This window comes from Vanessa cardui, chromosome 4 (assembly GCF_905220365.1).
Source record: "Vanessa cardui chromosome 4, ilVanCard2.1, whole genome shotgun sequence".
Taxonomy (NCBI): Eukaryota; Metazoa; Arthropoda; class Insecta; order Lepidoptera; family Nymphalidae; genus Vanessa; species Vanessa cardui.
Window position 1 is genome coordinate 14,202,172 of NC_061126.1, and position 20,355 is coordinate 14,222,526.

The 20,355-nt window shown below is 30.9% G+C and overlaps 3 protein-coding genes across 3 annotated transcripts; 1 reads left to right on the forward strand and 2 right to left on the reverse strand.

Annotated features, from left to right (window-relative positions):
- Positions 1 to 4,060: 4,060 nt before the first annotated feature.
- On the reverse strand, positions 4,061 to 9,746 carry LOC124544003 (glutamate receptor ionotropic, delta-2). Its single transcript, XM_047122353.1, has 9 exons — positions 9,567 to 9,746; positions 9,409 to 9,494; positions 8,982 to 9,170; positions 8,474 to 8,637; positions 7,823 to 7,992; positions 6,347 to 6,540; positions 5,914 to 6,206; positions 5,310 to 5,493; positions 4,061 to 4,376 (listed from the first exon to the last, which is right to left on the reverse strand). Exons 1-9 carry the CDS (start codon positions 9,643 to 9,645, stop codon positions 4,104 to 4,106), a joined length of 1,632 nt encoding a protein of 543 aa, XP_046978309.1. The 5' UTR covers positions 9,646 to 9,746; the 3' UTR covers positions 4,061 to 4,103.
- A 2,695-nt stretch (positions 9,747 to 12,441) lies between these two features.
- LOC124544005 (exosome complex component RRP45) lies at positions 12,442 to 18,211 on the forward strand. Its single transcript, XM_047122357.1, has 7 exons — positions 12,442 to 12,603; positions 12,674 to 12,768; positions 12,893 to 13,115; positions 13,493 to 13,713; positions 13,889 to 14,137; positions 17,095 to 17,273; positions 18,043 to 18,211. Exons 1-7 carry the CDS (start codon positions 12,538 to 12,540, stop codon positions 18,135 to 18,137), a joined length of 1,128 nt encoding a protein of 375 aa, XP_046978313.1. The 5' UTR covers positions 12,442 to 12,537; the 3' UTR covers positions 18,138 to 18,211.
- On the reverse strand, positions 17,969 to 20,220 carry LOC124544006 (histone deacetylase complex subunit SAP30 homolog). Its single transcript, XM_047122358.1, has 3 exons — positions 19,559 to 20,220; positions 19,212 to 19,430; positions 17,969 to 19,131 (listed from the first exon to the last, which is right to left on the reverse strand). The coding sequence occupies exons 1-3, from the start codon at positions 19,751 to 19,753 to the stop codon at positions 19,003 to 19,005; spliced, it is 543 nt and encodes a 180-aa protein (XP_046978314.1). The 5' UTR covers positions 19,754 to 20,220; the 3' UTR covers positions 17,969 to 19,002.
- Positions 20,221 to 20,355: the final 135 nt, after the last annotated feature.

The window sequence follows — 20,355 nt, forward strand, 5'->3', positions numbered from 1 at the left end:
TAAAAATTAAAAAAGCACAGGTACGTACACATATATACCTACGTCTATAAAAATTGGATAAACGAAAAAAAAAATGTACACAATTTCTTATGGTAAACAATTTGTAATGACGTTTAAATTCCGTTCGCGTTGATTTGAGTCCAAGGACAAAAGTCATTGACCTGACACGAATTTAGTTTCCAATGTTCGTCTTAACACATTGATAGTATCGTATCTTATCTATCGTCATCTATACACGAGTGTGCGACGACTTCAAACAATCGAAACAATATTTTATTATTTCCAGTATTATTAGGCCAGACAATTCTTTTTTTAAATATATACGATTTTTTTTTTCATGCGCGTGTCATACGGAACTGAGAATTGTCGAAGAGTATTCAGCCTTGACAACTTAATAAATTAAAAAAAAAACATGACAACCCGGCTAATTATTCTTTTTCAAAATAATACCATAATTTTAACAAATGACATTAGTCCTGAGACTCGTTTAAATTTTTTTCGATATCCTATTCACATTCGGAATTTATACCACATCTTTCTACTCAGTATCCTCCTACGTATTTCAATATTATAAAGAAATAATGCTTTTTTTTAAAACAAATCAATAAAAATCAAAATATATGAAGTGAAGCTACCTAAATCAAATCCTAAATATATAACAGTGTACAATTAAAATGAATTCATTGATATTACATATTTAACTGACATATATTATCGTTTATTGTGATCACCAAATACAATCTACCTTCACGATCAAGCAATAATTAAGCACTATAAAGTAATTTAAACTAAGTTGAAGACTAGCAGCCAAAATATATTAATAGTACTAATACTACGGTTTATTTATAATAAAATCTTTTAATAAACTTTATTCATATTAAAAACACTACATTGACGTTGTAATATAAGCAAAATCATTCATTTAATCAAATCTCGTTTTTTTTCCATAAGCCATGTAAATTGGTGAAATGGCGCGTAAAATTTTAATTTTTTTAACTAACCTTAGAAAGATAAGCTACGATTATAATACCGGCGACCGATAAACATATATAATAAAAATGTTTTAATTTATTTAAAATAACTCTACGCGTATAATTAAAGCGTCTTCGAGCTTCGTATTATAAATTTATAATCCTTAGGAATATCGATCACACCAAATATAGTGTGCATTTTTTATATGGAAATAATATTTGTTTATTCACAAAATAACTCACCGTGATATAGCGTTACTTTTTTCTTACTTAAAATTGTGATGAAGATTCCTAGATATAAGTAGCAATGGATGAATAGTTTTAGCGTATCAGTTTGGGGTATGTGCGGGTAATTTTGCTATAGATTATCACAAAAATAAATGCACTTTTACATTATATCATTTACATTATATCATTTTCGAAGTCAAGCCACTATCAAGAACAGCACTGTTGTAATATTCGTTGTTCAAGTTTTCAATATTCACAAAATCAAACGCGGGAAATAAATGACAGCTATACACGATTCAAAATTCGAACGCATTATAGCAATCAAATCATGACGACGATTTTTTTTTTTTCAATATGTAGCACTAACTTGATCGTGGCTGCCTAAAATTGTTTAATATAAGTGTTATATGCGTATCGATAATGTAATATGTATGTCGTATTACACGTGTGAATGCTAGAAAATGTGAAAGATTTCATCGTTTGCGACCTTTTTATATTTGTTTCAGTTAATTTTTTTTTAAAGCCTTTATTTAACTCTTGTAATTTTCTTAGTGGGCATTTTTATCGTCATAGTAGCTTATACACGTTTTAAGATTATTTGTGGTTCGTTCGATTTAATTATTTTTACAGTGAGGCTGTCATCTACATTATTAAAATAAATATTATTTTTAAAACAAGTTATACCAAATCATTGTTGTTTGGCCTTATTTCTCGTAAATGCAAATATAGAGGCTGTTGTGTCTTCTTTCCTTGATCCGAAAGCAATATCATAGAACGCAATTTTTTTTAAATAAAATATTGGCAAATGTGTTTTTCGAAGTTATTTTTAAAATATTAATTTAAAATTAGTTTACTTATTAAAATAATACGCTAGATTTTTTTTTAACTATATTTGTTTGTTTTGATAATGTTTCTATTTTGTTATTAATAAATTGCACAACAATACGTGTGTTCAACCATTGTAATAAAAATGGAAAGAATTATGAAGTGAAAAAAAATCTTTTTAGGAATTACATGTATGTTTTATACTTTTATCAAATTAAAATAGAATCATTTTATTTATAAGAATTTTGTTAAGTATAAAGTTTCGTATTACGTTTTCGACTTAAAAAAATGATGAACATAAATAAAAATTTCTGCATTCAGTTGTATAAATGGAATGACTTGTTTTCCATTAGACATAAATTAAAGAAAAGGAAACAAAAATTTTCTTAACAAAATTTCCATCCAATTTGTCTAAATATAGTTTAAAAGCAATGTCTTAGTTATTAAGATTATTAGATGTTACATATTAATAAATAACTATAATACTTATTAATATTTACAATAAATTATTGTAATTGCGTGACTAACAGTCATTGCTCAATATATAAAGTGTACCTTCGTTTGTATTTATGTACAAATTGTAAATTATTGTACATTGAGGCACAGCCTTTATGTAATTAAAGTATTATTTTCACCTGTTTAATGATTTTCATATTCATCTATTTTAATATAATTTAAGTGACACAATTTGTTGTCATTAGCTAATGTCATAATTTATCTATAGTCTATTCCAACAACAAGAGGATTACATTCAAATAAACATTGGTAAAAGAAATGACGCGATATCATTGGTCGAAAGATTGATTAGTCTATGACATTGTCTATGAAAATGCCTTTTGTTAATCAACCAAACTGTTAACATAATTTTGAAAGCAAAATTAAAGTGGATATACATAGTTGGTACGGTTTTCTATTACAAATAAAGATATATCAATGACAAGTATTGTCGTAGTACAATATAGCACAACTATTAGGAAATCGCGTATTGTGTGAAATACAAGGAATTACGGTTTGTTTTCCTTTTTCCCTCTTTGATTGGAATAGACTATAGGAAAATATTTATATGCGATTTTATATATCTAATGCGATTAAACTACTATTATAAATGCGTGAGTTTGTTTGTTATTAACTACTTGACTGACAATCATTAACTTTTACATACACATCAGAGGTACAGAAAAGAAATCATAAACTTGCACTCCTCTCTGCCAAAATGTTAAACGATCATTAAACAGGTGAATAAGATGCGTTATTTATAATAAAATATTAAGATAATATGATGAGACGTTGATCTTGGCTTGAATGTTAGTGCAACGTGAAAGTGTTTTCACAGTTAATAAAAATATATAATAAAATTATTTTTTTGTTTTATTTCAAATATATATCCAATAATTCGAATTTGATGATATTCGTTATGATACTTCATAAGCTTTATAAGCAAAAACCATCCTTTTTTTACCTAACACTTGACGAGAGATCCCAACGCGGGTGATATTTTGTGTATTATGTAGAAATGTAGAAGCAACAATCGCATCCAACGCACGCTGACCGCAATAGCTAATTTTGACAAGACACCCCATTATTCTTCTTTTTTTTTATTGTATAGGTTGTCGGACGAACAAATGGGCCACCTGATCTTAAGTGGTCACCATCACCCAGAGACAATGACGCTGTAAGAATTATTATTTACTATTCCTTAAATCGACAATGTGTCACCAACCCTGGGAACTAAGATGTTATATCTCTGGTGCCTGTAGTTACACTGGCTCACTCACCCTTCAAACCGGAACACAACAATACTGAATACTGTTATTTGGCGGTAGAATAACTGATGAGTGGGTGGTACCTACCCAGACGGGCTTGCACAAAGGCCTACCACCAAGTAAGTTCGCTTTACATCAGTTGAGCCATACCATAAGAAAAGAAAATCAGTTCGGGTCGTGATATCGTCAAACTGCCTGGACGCTTGTTAAACTTAAGGTTTTAGTAAAACAGAACGTGAGAATGCGCTATATTTGTAGAATGAGAAAAAAATACATGTTTCCCACATTGAAATTTTAATAAGATAAATATAACATTTCATCGGTAAAGGAAAGCTGACGGTGTTCTGAGAGGGATCAATCGGGTGTCCCCGTTGGGAGTGTGAACGACGTAGTACTCTCTGCCGTTTATGATTCTTTTTTCCGAATCGCTGTGGAAGCTGTATTTGGATTTTCCGAAGAGCGAGTCGTAGGGCGGAGGGCGTGTGTCGTCGTAGTTCCGCAACGAGAAACCCTTTGTTCTTCGCTTCTTTGTCCGTTTTGGATTATCGCCTTTATTATTTTTCTTGATGATCCAGCGTTTGAAGAATATCTAAAATTATTTTAAGTTACATTAATTATGAAGATGACACTATCAAGGTTAAAGATTTTTGTCGATAGAAGTAGATATTTACAACAACAACAACAGCCTGTAAATTTCCCACTGCTATGCTAACTCCTCCTCTCCCTTTGAGGAGGTTTTGGAACATATTTCACCACGCTATTCCAATGCGAGTTGGTGGAATACACATGTGGCAGAATTTCTATGAAATTAGTCACATGCAGGTTTACTCACGATGTTTTCCTTCGCCGCTGAGCATGAAATGAATTATAAAGACAAATTAAGCACATGAATCAGCGGTGCTTGCCTGGGTTTGAACCCGCAATCATCGGTTAAGATGCGCGCGCAACAACAACAGCCTGTAAATTACCCACTGCTATGCTAACGTCTCCTCTCCCTTTGAGGAGAAGGTGGAACATATTCCATCACGCTGTTCCAATGCCAGTTGGTGGACACATGTGGCAGATTGGCACGATGTTTTCTTTCAGCGCCGAGCACGAGATGAATTATAAACAGAAATTAAGCACATGAATATTCAGTGGTGCTTGCCTGGCTTTGAACTTGCAGTCATCGTTTAAGATGCACGCGTTCTAGCCACTGGGCCATCTCGGCTCTCAAATCCTATTTAATTAATGTAAGTATTTAGTAGGAAACAGTTCGTTTATAAGATTCTTTACGAGTAAAACCGTTTAAAATTAAAGTACATTCTGACCCAGTTGTGTTGTTGTTATTGTTTTATTTAATCTTGAATCACGTTTCAGTACTACATGTACTATTTAAATAACGTATAATTATTTTAATACCATGTATTTAAGCATACGGCCGCTACATTGTCTATTTTAAAAAAAAAGTTTTATTTGTTGATTGATAAATTTTAATCCGATAGAAGAAATAATTTTTATTATTGTTTTTAGTGATACTGACCTCGCCAATAAAAATTGCAATAGCGGCCGCCAGTCCGGCGACCATGATCAGGTATGTCATCAAAAGGTCGCTGTTTCGTAGCTGACGGTCTTTGGACTGCAAATCGAGCGGGCAAATTTTCGTGCTTGGCAGGTCTTTGTGCTGTAGAAACGTTACTATTCCAGACTGGATCAAGCTTGAGAGCCTACAATTAAGAACAACTAATAATAAAAAAAATCATGATCAAAAATTCATAATTATGTAGTAATTTGTTTTTCTACAGTTTACCTGACTAATATGATGAATGCGAGAGTTTGGGAGGAGAATGGATGTATGTTTGTTAGTCTTACACGAAAAAACTAAGGTCGAATTTGGATGAAATTTTACAGTAACATAGGTTATACATCAGAATGACACATAGGCTACAATTAATACTGATTTTATGTAATTTAATCATAATATAACGATACATATCAAGCAGCTACCAAGCAGGGCGGGTCGCTAGTATAAAGCATAAAAGATTTTTTGTTTGTATATATTGAGATGTTAATATATGAACGGTACATTATTTGTATTTGTTATATTTAAAACATATTGAAATGATTATATTTCTTAATTCACTTACACAGTGTCAAATAACGGCCTTAATGTGCTGTTCCTGGGATAGGCGAAAGCTCTCTGTTGCCTCATGAAGGCATGAGGGGCAATAACATAAGTGCATCTGTCTGATTCCGCGACACCCTCCCTTGTTTTCTTTAAATAGTCGTCGTACATGAGATTGTCGATGGCTGTTTGTTCTTTCACCAGGACTGCCCCTCCAGTGACCATAGGTAAGAAGTCCTCGTTTCTACCCACAGACCGAAACTGAGCTCGTCCATTGACTAACATCCTGTTTAAATAGTAAAGATTTTCTTCCGGCTAAAATTCAAAACAAATTAATATGTTTAATAAATTCTTGGATATTATTGCTAAGCTAACTACAAAACAATTGGACTTCAGTTAAAGATATAAAAACTAACAAAGATGTATTCATTAATAAGTTTTAATATGTGGCTCACATTTCTAATGGTATTAAATACAGCTCCGCCTTCGGCTGCAACCCAGCGATAATTCTTCTTATATAAATCTTCGGGATTTTCAATATCCAACGTGAATTTAGATAAGGTTAGGAAAGCAGTCAGATTAGCTGTGTAAAATGCAGATAGCAATATTACGAACAACCACCATGTTGCGAAAAGGACTCGGGTTGTATCTAAAAAAGTACCCTTAATTATTGTTACGTGATATTTCATGATTACGGGTTCAAACACAGGTGAGCACCACTATATATATGTGCTTAATTTGTGTTTATAATTCATCTCGTGCTCGGCGGTGAAGAAAAACATCGTGAGGAAACCTGCATGTATCTAATTTCATCGAAATTCTGCCACATCCGCATTGGAACAGCGTGGTGTTCCAAACCCTTTCCTTAATGGATGAGGTAGCCTTATTTCAGCAGTGGGAAATTTACAGGCTGTTAATATACTTTACTTTATGATAGATAATATATTTGTCCTTCGATTCTTGTCTATTTATCTAATTATTGAATATTGAAACATAAACTTTATTCGAAAACATTAAAATAAAATTGCTTTATTTTAACAAAAATAAAGTCACAGTTAGTGTATAAAATCATTTTCATGTTAAAAATTATTGTGATTAGTGAGGGAATGTCCATATCAGAGGGGTGTGACTAGAGAGTGACAAATGACTTCCACCATTAGTGGAGATACCATCGGACGTAATGTTGGAATTGACTGTGATTTAAGGCCAAACATTCCAATATTAATGGTTTAAAAAAATAGTATTAATATATTTAAAGGATCTTATCTTTTATGATTTATATCGCCGTCAATGAATAATTATAACGCAGAACGGAATACTTTGAATCAATATTAAATAAAGTTAACAAAACATTTGTTACTGAAATTTAACATAACAGCGTAATTAACTGCAATTGAAACATAAGTAAATTCGAACATTTGTATAATAAAACTAATTTTCTGACATACATTGCCAAATCGCTAGTCCATATCAACGCTCCACCCAAATCATAATGTCACTTCCAATTGTATTATAATATTCCCTTTGTTTTAAATAATAATATGCGGAAAGATAAATGGGACATTTGATGAAAAGTGCCTCTTAGATATTGTAAATATTTCCTCACATTGCCAATTAAATACCCCACCAACCATGATATGGAACTAAGATATTGTCCCTTGGTTCATTCAGCCATTATACCAGAACACAAATATACACACTATTGCATCTTGATGGAATATATAATGAATGAGCAGTACCTACCCAAAGTCCAACCACGGAGGGTTACTTATTTATTTATTTATTAAGATCCTCCAGGAGTAAATACATTAACACAATATTAGTAACAATAACAACATAAAGCTTAAAACTAAATGCATTACCTATAAAGGAGAATACCTCATGTAATGTGGATATAAAAGGAGTTACCTTACATATTATATGTAACTTACTTGCATCAGGAGCTAAAGTAGTTCCCTGTTTAATGAAAGCACCGTAGACAAACCACACACTTGGACTGAGAGCGATGGGATGTTCATCATCTTTGATTAGTTTAGAACGAATCCACGTTAAAATTGTGATACATGGTCCATAACAGAGTACTGCGGCCAGAATCAAATACCTATGAAACATAGATAAACAAGCCTCGAATAAATGGTATGAAAATGAAAAACCTTATAATAATTTGTCCAAATTAAAAACTGTTTGATGTACTTGACAATTATGCAACCCGGTTTAAACCAGTGTCCAGATTTAACCAGTTTTTTTTGAAGATCTCCTCTCGCCAAAACAGCTTAGCAATTAGAGAAGATTTAATAAGCCACAAAACCGTTTCAAGCTGGTAGCGAGTCATTCGAAGATTAGATTTACAGGATCAGTGATTGGAAAAGTATAAAAATCATACAGACAAAATTAATATAACTTGGTAGGTGACTAAAGGGGTGGCACGCCGATGATCGATGATTGGACAATTAGCAAAGCGTTGCACCCTGTATTGAAACGGGTCTGCAAATACTTATGTATTGTATTGTTAATACTTCATAAATATAATTCGATTATGAAAGATTATGATAAGGATAGGAATAATAAATAGTTATATATACCAAACATAGGTTGCAAAAGGGGCTAAGAGTCCAGATCCGGCTGCGGATTCCTTGGGCCGCTTCAGCATCATTAGCCAAACGCCTTCATCCAGTTCCTTGGAGAATGACACCAGCTTTCCATATTTTAAGAATGTAGGTATGAACGCTGCAGCCAGGTCCACTTTCTATTTATAAATTGTCGCTTATTTAAAGTATTCATACAATTATAAATAATATAAATATAAGTATGTTAACTAAAATTTATAATATGATGTAGGGAAAAACATTATATAAGATCACATCAAAATACTCTTTATTGTACACCAGTAAATAAATCATATAGACACGGTTAGGAAAGATGTACAAGAGGCGGCCTTATCGCTTACACAGCGATTTCTTCCAGGCAACCTTAAGGTAGAGCAAAGCAGATATAAACATAATAAATAAAAACAGTGTAATATTAATATATTAAAAAACTAAAATAAAATAATGTATAAGATAAAAGTATGTACAAAATATTTCTACGTACGCTGCTATTGACCAGACCAATTACAGAATCTTCGGGCTTCCGACCTCCAAGCTCTATATTCCTTTCGGGCAAAACAATTTCGTAGGTAAAATTAAACTTTTCACACAAGGTGTTTATAAGAAAAAAAGCCACACCTTTGCCAATAATAGTACCATTTTCACTTTTTCTTGTAAAACTCAACGGGTAATTCTGGAGACAATTTAGATTTTTTAATAATTAAAACCAGAAGCAGGCTGAATCAGCTTGAGCCTAGAGCTAATTTTCATATTTTTTTAATATAATTCTAATAAATTACGTTTTTAGGAAAAGCCACGAAGAAAATAATTAAACGTCCATAGTTTTTTGTCATATTTGTATCCCGATCCTTAACGTACAATCAAAGATATCGCAACATTCACATGAATACGAGATTAATACTCAAACTTACATTATACGTAGCTATACGCAGATGTTTTCCGTTTATTTCATTTTTTAAATTCTGCAGTTCACTTTTCCCAGGTGGTATATATGTGGCTAAAATTATTGTTAGACATTATTATTACATATATAATAGGGAGCTTGTGTATATTTTTTTAAATTTCATACCAGTCAGTGGATTGTCGAAGACATCATTGCAAAAGCTTGCATTACATATTGTGGCTAGAATTAGTTCTACCCCAGCCATTGCATGTTGCTGATGGTTGCCATTGGACGGTCGAAATTGAAATACTGCGTCATGGTGACCGTATGCCAATTGGGTCGCTACATAGCCGCCGCTACGAGGATGCGCCTTAGACAACAAATATTATAAAACACGTAAGTATTATATTGATATCAAATGACATTTTTTAATTTTTTTATTTACGATTTTATTATAGTATTCTATTTTATGTTAGCTTCTGAAATCACATATAATATTTTGCATGACAACATGATTTAAACAATTATCTCCGATTAACAATATAAAATTATTTTTATCTGTATTATTTTTATGACATTAAAATAAATAGTTCTCACTATAATAATATATAAGCTGAATATAATAATAGAATAATCAAATTACCCTCATTCATATAAGTATTAGAGCCAATGTAATTTTAAGCTGTAAAAAATATTAAACATACCTAGATTAATAATACGAAGGAACATCCATAATGTGATATCGAAAACATCAATAATAATCCTTTATTAGGTAAGGGCGGCAGGTACATGTTATGTAAATTGTTGTCACTGGCGTGTAACTAATGCTTTGTGGTCTATAAAATAAATATTTTCCAATACGGCCTCATTACCTCGACAAATAAAAAATATGTTATACGACATGGCTAATGGTTTGTTATTTTTATTGATTATGCCTAGTATTGAAACTAACAAAATCAGTTGTGACTCCTCTACCAAAATTTATATTATAATAATATAACCATATCTACATCACTTATTATATATATTTATTCATCAACCCAGACCTCAGGACGATTCTTACGAGTACATAAATGAGCCTTAATCGGCACGTCGTAAGGAGAACTTTCTTTGTTTTGTTATAAAGAGGTTTCTATTTTTCAATGGGCGTACAATAGTATGATTAGGCTAAATCTTTAAGCTAAACCTAGCTTTTATAAAAATGACCTAAGTACCTACGGGGAGGGGATCTCCCTTGCCTCGCCTAGACGTTTCAAGGCGTTTTAATCATGGGCCCTGCTTCTAAAAATAATTTAACTGATGATGAATCCATAAAAAGATGCATAATGAGAAGAATAATGAGATCCACTTGGTGTAAGTACCAACTCACATCGGTTATTTACAAAACGTGTAATATGTAAGGTAAAGTTATTGCATAAGAATTTTAAAATCTGTAGTTACAGAACTATTTTCCTTACTAAGGCACTCACGTTAAATTATTATTATTGAGACATCGATAAAATAACAACGTCTTTGTCATCGAATAGATCTGTAGTCGACTATAAGCACTGTTGTTTTTAAAATATTGGAATAATATAAATTTAAAATTACTCGGAAGTTCTCTCTCTTTGTTTCAAACTTTTCATTCAATTTATTTACGAAACACTAGGGCTTTTCAGGCTGTATTTGGTTTCTGCGGTTGAAAATTATATCGAATTTTATTTTATAGTATTTTTTTCGCATAGGAGTTACCGGCTATGGACAGGCACTTCTTAATTATACTTCCATCCTACGTCAGACAATTCTAGTTTTACACGTAGTTTTGTGATTACAAGTTTACTTAAAGAACTTACTTCAAGAGTTTATTACTATTTATATGTAGCTCAGGTAAATAATCAGGAGTTTATGTCATTATTTTCTAACAAACAACCCAAAATCGAGATGCTTACTTTTCTATTATGCCTGACCTGAGTTTGGCTGTTTTGATTATTATAGCAATCTAGCGACGATTGTTGAATTAATAGAATGGAAAATTATAATTCAATCTCACGCATGAAACTGCAACAAACTCAACGTCACGTCAATCTACCAGGACCGTGCTACGTTCGCATTCAAATATATTTTTTCGTATTATCATATAAAACTTAGATATTCAGATTTCTCTAATTTATGTTCGATACTTAAACGACTGTTCCATGGGCGTTTATTTTTTCGGACATCGAAAATCCACAACAGCGCGATTTCTAAGACATTTTCTGCCTAGCACAACCACTTTGTGGAAACATCTTTCGCCGGCGGTTTTTCCGAACCGATACGACCTTTAAGAAAAGAGCGTACTCCTTCCTTAAAGGCCGGCAACGTGGTAGTCACTTTCCATCAGCTGAGCCTCCTGATCGTTTGCCATCTATCACATTAAAAAAAATTTTTTCAGTACTGTCATACTATATATAATATAATAGGCTATTTATTTGATAATGCGAAAAATAAATAGTGAATTATTGTAATCAGTGTATATTATGAGTTTAAAAAGGGTTATTTACTAACGAAAGTGGAAAATAACACTTAATTTATTCAAAATCCATAAATAAAAATGCATTTTTTCAAACGTTTGTCACGTGATAAAATCTCTCCTGATTAGCCGGGCTTATGATGAAGTCACTTTCTTGTAAATTTTGCTTTTCTACTATACAGACCCACCCCATTGCAGCGCCATATTGTCCGAGTAGCGTTTTTGCGCGCTATTTAAATATGGAATTTTTAATATAATATTTTTCGGCAAATCTGAACTAGAAATAAAAAACACAACTTTTACTGGGTTCCTTAACTTCTACTAAATAATATAAAATGGATTTTAAAAACAAGTCTATTCTCAAAAAAAGAATATCGGTATAAATAAATATTTGATAAAAAACAAAATACGTCAAAACAATATTTTGCGTATTATTTTGATGTTATTGTATTGTATTGATTCATTTAAAGTTTTATAAAAAAAATATTCGATTAAAATTTTGAATTGAATCGAATATAATTCGCCATTCCTATTCCCTGCAACTGATGTTTTGACTTCTTTCTAAACGTAAACGTCAAAACCCAAGTTTTAAATATCTATTATTTATAACCTTAAAGTTGCGCTTTTATAAAACAATAACTTATTTTAATAATTAATAAGTGTTATAAAATGAAGGAAGTATTTTTATCAAATTGTGAAAAAAGTTTTATACAAAAGATTATATCAGAGGGACATGTAAGGCGCGAAAATTCACCATATTATTATATTATTTCATCAAACACTTGCTCATATTTTAATTTTTTAGCGATTAGACGGCAGAAACTACAATGACAGTCGGAAACTGAGTATAACATTTGGTTCTGGATATGGTAGCTGTATCGTCTCACTGGGAGAAACCAAGTAAATAGTTTTTTGTTATTGTAAAATAAAATAATATGAAAACTCTTGTGTAGAAACATACTTCACCATAAGTAACTCCTGTTATCCATAAATTATTTAACGAGTATTTATTGTCATTTTACAGAATATTAGCACAAGTATCATGTGAAGTTGTTCAACCAAAACAAATAAGACCAAATGAAGGTATTTTATATATAAATGTTGAAATTAGCCCGATGGCAGCGCCGCAGTTTGAAGCCAATCGTCAAACAGACCTCACAGTTTATCTCAACAGATTATTAGAAAAATGCTATAAAGATTCAAAATGTATTGATCTTGAATCACTATGTATAGTTGTTGAAGAGAAGGTAAATTAAATTTAACCATATAATACATAGAATAAAACTTGTTTTACTGCTTAAATTTTGATTTTAAAGTTATATACTTACTATTATGTTTTCTTTTTTTAAATGTTTTTGCTTGGCAGACTGGTAATTGTGCTGTCTGATGGTATTATGTCACCATTGCCACTATACATTGATTCAGCAAGACATTTGCCATGGGAACTAAGCTATCTGCTCAAACATGAACACTAAGTACTGGAACACTAATAATACTAAGTAGAATATTTGATAACTGTGTGGTACCTACCACGACAGACTTACATAAAACCCTGCCACAAGCAACCTCTTTCTTTCCATCAAAAGCATAATATATATAAATAAAAGAAACATAAAATTTATAGGTTTGGTCATTAAGAGTTGATATAAAAGTTTTAAATCACGACGGGAACCTCATAGAATGTGCCAGTATAGCTACATTAGCTTCATTAGCTCACTTCAAACGTCCAGATGTAACCAGAAGTGGGGAAAAGGTCATAATTCACACATTAGCAGAAAAGGATCCAATACCGACTGTGTTATATCATTACCCAGTGTGTTCAACTTTTGCTATATTCAGTAATAAGTAAGTATTTATTCTTAATGAGTAATTTTAAATTTAAAAAGTGTAAACAGTTGTTTCGTCTTTATACTATGTTTTAAAGATAATCGAAAAGACATTAGATTTACCCCAGATTCACAAAGAGTTAATACTTTTCTATATATGTAAATTTATTTATGACTTTTTGGTTAAATTTCAGCATTCTCATATCAGACCCAAGTTTCATAGAAGAATCTGTGTGTACAAGTAATTCAGAGGAGGGAAATATAAATGGAGGACTACTTGTGGTTGGCATGAATCAATATAAAGAACTTTGTTTATTAAACCTCAGTGGAGCTGCAATATATAATACAAATATTGTGCATAGAGCTACACTCAGTGCTGCAGATAAGTGTAAGAGTATCGTTGATTTGATTAAGAAGGCAATTATAGATGATGATAACTTAAGGTAAGGAATAAGTAATTTTAATCTATATTAATATTATAAATGTGAAAGTAACTGTCTGTCTGTCAGTCTTTCACAACCAAATCAATGAAAAAAATTTGATGAAATTTGGTATGAAAAAATCTTGAATTTCAAGAAAGGACATATGCTAATTCTTTTACCTAGCAAATGACAACCAACACCCTTAAATTGGAGTGACTACCAGTAGCTTATAATTTAATAATTATTTAAATTAGTGTCCTAATTATAAAAAATAGTGCCCTAATAAATAAATATGTGTAAATTACTGTCCTATGGTGTCAGTATTGACTTACCCAGTATGTATATAATATTTTGGCAATATACTTTTAGTCAGACCCTTTTAAAGTGTATACTGTAGAGACCACCACAAATTTTCACTTTGGACTTTAAGATAATGCACAGAAACAATTGCATTGCAATATAATATGATACTGACTCATACTTATTCTGCTGTTTAAGAAAACTAATGATATAATATAATTAAACATGAAGCAATGCAGTGTTATTTTTTTATAAGCCTTTGGTCTCATTTCTAAGTGGTCAGTATATAATATAAAAACTATTAGTCAAATTTAAAATATTTAAATTTATTTGTAAAGAAATCATTATAGGGCACATAAACTCACTTCTTTGATGCTCTAGAGCCTCCAGCTTCTATTAATCATCAAGATATTAAATGTTTCCATTTAAAAAATTTTAAACAGACAGAGATTTTATAAAAGTAATTAAATATATCCATACCCTCAATAATAATACAGTCCTATAGCCTTATTAATATTTGAATGTAATAGGCTATTTGACAATGCGAAAAATAAATTGTGAATTATTGTAATCACTGTATATTATGAGTTTAAAAATGGTTATTTACTAACGAACCTTGAAAATAATACTTAATTTATTCAAAAATCAATAAATAAAAATGCATTTTTTCAAACGTTTGTCACATGACACAAAACACTCCTGATTGGCCGGGGCTTATAATGAAGTCACTTTCTTGTAAACCTTGCTTTTCTACTATATGTACCACAGATTAAATTACAGCAAAGTGACGTCACCGACCCCTTTGCAGAGCCATATTGTCAGAGTAGCGTTTTCGCGCGTTATTTAAATATGGAATTTTTAATATGATATTTATCGGTAAATATGTACTAGAAATAAAAAAATCAACTTTTGCTGGGTTCCTTAACCTCTACTTAATAATATAAAATGGATTTTAAAAACCAGTCAAATAGCCTATTATATCACACACATGTATAAATCGAAAACAATAATTTGCTTTGAGTATACAAAATCCACAATTAACAGTTATCAAATGTTTTTATGTAATGTGTTTAATTAAGGTCTCATTCATGTAGGTCACTTGCCTTAGTTGATATCACTGACTAATAAGGCTAAATAACTGTCCAACCATATATGGAATCTAATGAGTTACTTTCGGCTACCAACTATTGAAATTACTAATATATGTATAGTATGTATAGTACGACACAACTTAGATGTCGCATCGGCAAAATTCGTGAAACCGATCACATCCGAATTGAGTATGCTATCTCAAATTATCAATAATTATTTCTCATGCGAATATGGTCTTTGTACAAACGTAATAACTTGTTATATCATATGACTTAATATATTCGTCAATTTGACACGTCGATTTGCATGCCCTTGCTTTCTCTGACGCGAGAATCTATAGCGACGAATAGCGACGAATAGCGTCGAATGGCGCGAAAGGGAGCTATTTCTATTGGTTGTGTAAATCGGCAGTAATCGGTTTTATTTTCATTCCATTGCATTTTCCGATGCTACATCTAATTTGTATCATACTATACATTATATTGCTGTCTGGTTAAATTTGCCAGTCATTGAAATTTACTGAACAGCATTGTTCAACCTCCAGCTGAAAGGTCATGAGCCATTTCATCTTCTATTCATAGAATAGGGACACTGCTGAAAATAAGTTTGTCAAGAATTTTGAAGGTTTTTTGGTGAATACCAAATAGGATTACAGAGTTATCAGTCGGTTTTTTTTTAATAATTACAAAACTACAAAGCAGAGTCCAGACCAAATGCCTCTAATCTATGCACAGTAGATGAATTTGCTGATGTCATTCAGTTCACTTGGCTGTAAAGTTGCTAGACATTTTATTGAATGACAAATTTAACCAGTTGGCTGCTACATATACATAATACACATTAGTGATTTTATATCATCACATCATTTAATTTCGAGTTCAGTCATTAGTGGATCTAATTGGGACATTTAATCTATAATGAATTATTAATATATATTCATTTTAATAACAAATACTGAAAATACTTTTAGACAAAGTCTGGAGATAGTGACAACACTATTCATAATTGTAGCATTCACGACAAAATTGTAAAAGAATTTATAAAGAGTAATCATAAGCAACTTTTGGATTTGGATTTCACCAATAGACACTTTTATATGTTTAACTTTATTATTAATAAACCAGTAACTTTATTTGATAATGGCATTTGTTGCAATTGTTTCTCACAATCAGTAAGATACTCTTACCATGTCCACTTAGCTTGTTAAGGTAACTAATAAATTATATGAATTCCGCAGACATTTTTAACTTTGTCGTAATATAGTTTATAAAAAATACATTAGTAAAAAAGGTATAAAGGTAACATATTATGCGATACAAGATTTTATAGATGATAAAAAAGCGTGGAGTTAATACCTATTGACTTCCAAGCAGGATCAATTAATTTAAATAATTGTATTTAACTAACTTGACTTTGTATTTTTGAATATTGAAAAAGAGTAACTACTAACTTTTTTGACGGTTCTTAGGTAGCTTCGCTTAATTGTAAAATGACAATTCAAGTGTTTGAAAAGCCTTGAATAAAGTTTATTTTGATTTTTTTTTTATGAATATTATTAAAGTATTTTATAACCAAATTCTTTTTAGACAGAAGAGGGCTAAAATCAACTTTGGCGACATCATAACAAGTGATCACTTGCAATCATTGAGCAGAAAAGATCTTAGCATTTGCCTTAAGAACTTTGACGTTAAAGAACAGACATTGCAAAACGAAACAGCAGACAGTATGGATGTTGACATAAGCATGGAGCCCAGCAAATACGACGGTAATGCCCTTTTATATAACACAAGCGACCCGCCCGACTTCGCACGGGTGCAATGCTGATACTAAATGTGCTTAAAAATATCTTACAACATTCACAGTTTTTCAATCATTAGACAATACATAGTTTGCAATGTAATGTATGTCCATATATTATATATAAAAACCTTCCTCTAGAATCTATTAAAAAAATCCACATCAAAATCCCTTGTGTAATTTTAAAGGTCTAAGCATACTTAGAGACAGACAGTGCCTGTGTTTTATACTATGTAATGAAGTTAAAGCATTTTAAATTTCATTAAATTATTTTATTTATTTATCAAGTATTATAATGTACAAAAAACTATGATTAGATGGAAGGTAATTTAATTTGAGTCTGGTATTTTTTTATATAAAATAATAATTGCGTAAATAAAATAATATTGCACATAATTATTATTATATTAAAATCAAATCAAACCATATTTTTTGTAAATTACAATTTTTCTTCAAATGGCAAGTGGGCTGGTGTTTTTATAGACATTAATGGTGTAGAAATGGCTACCAGGGCTGATGTCTATTATCAAAAGTAATCATTTACCATCAGATGTCACATTAGATCATCTGATCATCTAAATAATGACTACTACAGTATCAAATATTTGATATAACTGTGTTTTTAATCAAAAATGAGTCAAATAGACATTTAAATTCAATAAGTTGTCACTAAAAATAATAATTTATTAATTAATACATATTTTAAACATTATGTACATATTTATAATATTTTTCAGTCGTACCATCACTACCACAGACGGCAGAATTAAAGGCAAAGAAGGGTGCTTCGACCTGGATAGAAATATCATCGGAATCAGAAGAAGAAGACTAAAATCAGACACAAGTTTGTCAAATAAAATGTAATAAAAGTTACATTTTACTGCTAATAAAATCTCTTAACAGTTATTTGCATTATTAGCATTGCATCTCCCTTGTCAATTAACAATCATAACATTTGATAATTAATAATGTTAAAGAATACAAAAATATTGCCTATCTAGATGAAAATAAATAGTGGATTCTTGATAAAATTATCTTAATTATACATATATGATACAAAACAATTATTATAAATGTTTCGTATGCAGCAGGAAAGGAAAAATATTTATGTAATTATATATTTCAATAGAGAATTTTCTAGAACAGCAATTTTTAAAAGATAAGCATACTTCATTACAAATTCAATGCGTTGTTCTATTTCATTATAATAATTTGCACCTTCTATGTGGAAATTAGGAGAATTAGTGGTATATACAAATTTAAAGTTAGCCTCACTGGCTATGTATTTTTCTGATTTGTATAATTAATCTCCTAAATAAATTAAGTTTTGATTGTGACAGAAATATATATACGATAAATATAAAGTTACAATTTCATATGTTGTTGGGATTGCCATCTTTAAATAAACATTCTTACAGTATCTTCCTTTTTTAAAATTGGAATTATAATCAATTGTATATTGGAACAAAATACATTAATGAAGTTTTAGTTTAAAAAAAAATCTTGTAGTTATTGACTTAGCTATCTGTTTATTTCTACAATATATGTTAATTATTATTATTTTAATTCATTATTAAATCTATGCAATATTCAGATGACAATCTTTTCAATGTTGATTGTAAATCTAAGAGAAATCATGGATCTATATTCTATTACTAAATTTAAAACTACACATTATAAATTAAAATCACATATCACTACACTGAGTCTGAGTTCATACCATTTTTCTGGTCTAGCTTATTGCCATTTGTTTTCACCATATAAATAAAATATGTAACAATTTCCTTTTCATTTACTGGCAAGGATTTAAAGTGTTTCTGGATAGCCTGAAATAAAAAAATAAATTTTAAATATGGAACATGTTGAAACAGGTTTAGTTATAATTAGATGTCATCATGTTACTTACTTCAGCTAACTGATTTTTATTAAAACCTGGTTTTGTCGGCACTTTGTAGTGTTTCTTATATCTCTTCAAAGTGTTTACTTGTAATTGGACCCAATCTACTTCAGGGGAGTCCATTTCTGCCTCATGACTGTCATCTTCTGAGTCTTTAGGCCTCCTTTGCTTTGTTCTTGCACATTGTATCATTGTCTTGTGATAATCACAGATGTATGTGTGCCTTGCCTAAAAAAATGAATATTAATTTCAATTTGCACTTGTTTACACTTTCGTTTTTTTAAAGCATATCTTGGACATAAGCTTATGAAAGAAATATAAATGGATAATAATAGGAATAACGCTCTTAAACATACCTGAGGATCTATGTTCAGTTTGAGTCTTCTTTGAACGACTGTTTTCTGTATGCGCTTGCTGTACGATGCGTTGCCAGCAGGTCGCCTACATCGGTCGCTGTCATCCACAAGGCAACATATTTGGTCTGAATTACCTCTAGAATCTTCTTCTCCTGTACTAAACCCGTTGTTCATTGGATACTCGCGTTGAATCATATATAACAGGTAAATTAAAGTTGTTAGCGAAGCCCCGCACTCGGCGATGCGATATAGTTCGACGTATTCACAAAGCCTCTGGATTGAGGTTATGATAAGTAAAAACACAGAACATTTCGGCGGAACAGTCACTTAATAACATATCAAAAGTATCCAATAATCACAATGCTATACTGTACTAATCATGAAAAATCCGAGTTTACTCAATCACTGCACTTTTACACAAATAATGTAATGTTCATGGCTTCTTCAGAGAAGCTTACGAGGTATTACAGATTTTACACTAGTTCATTTAATGTTTTTCGATAAAAATCACCTAGAACTTTATTTTATGAAATGTTTAAAAAAATCTGCTATTTAAATTTATCCAACTGAGCATAAATTACAAATTTACCACCGATCGCCATTCGAGTATACGTCCCGCTCCCGTCACATTACTAAACGCAATAGCTGAAGTAATAGCTGCACACACACATTCAAAAATGATACATACTGTTTTGTAAAAACGGTTCATAATGGATTGCTTCGATGTGTGCAATGAATGCTATTGTATGACAGCGTAGCTATACGTAAGTATAAACAAAAAATAAAGCCGATGTAAA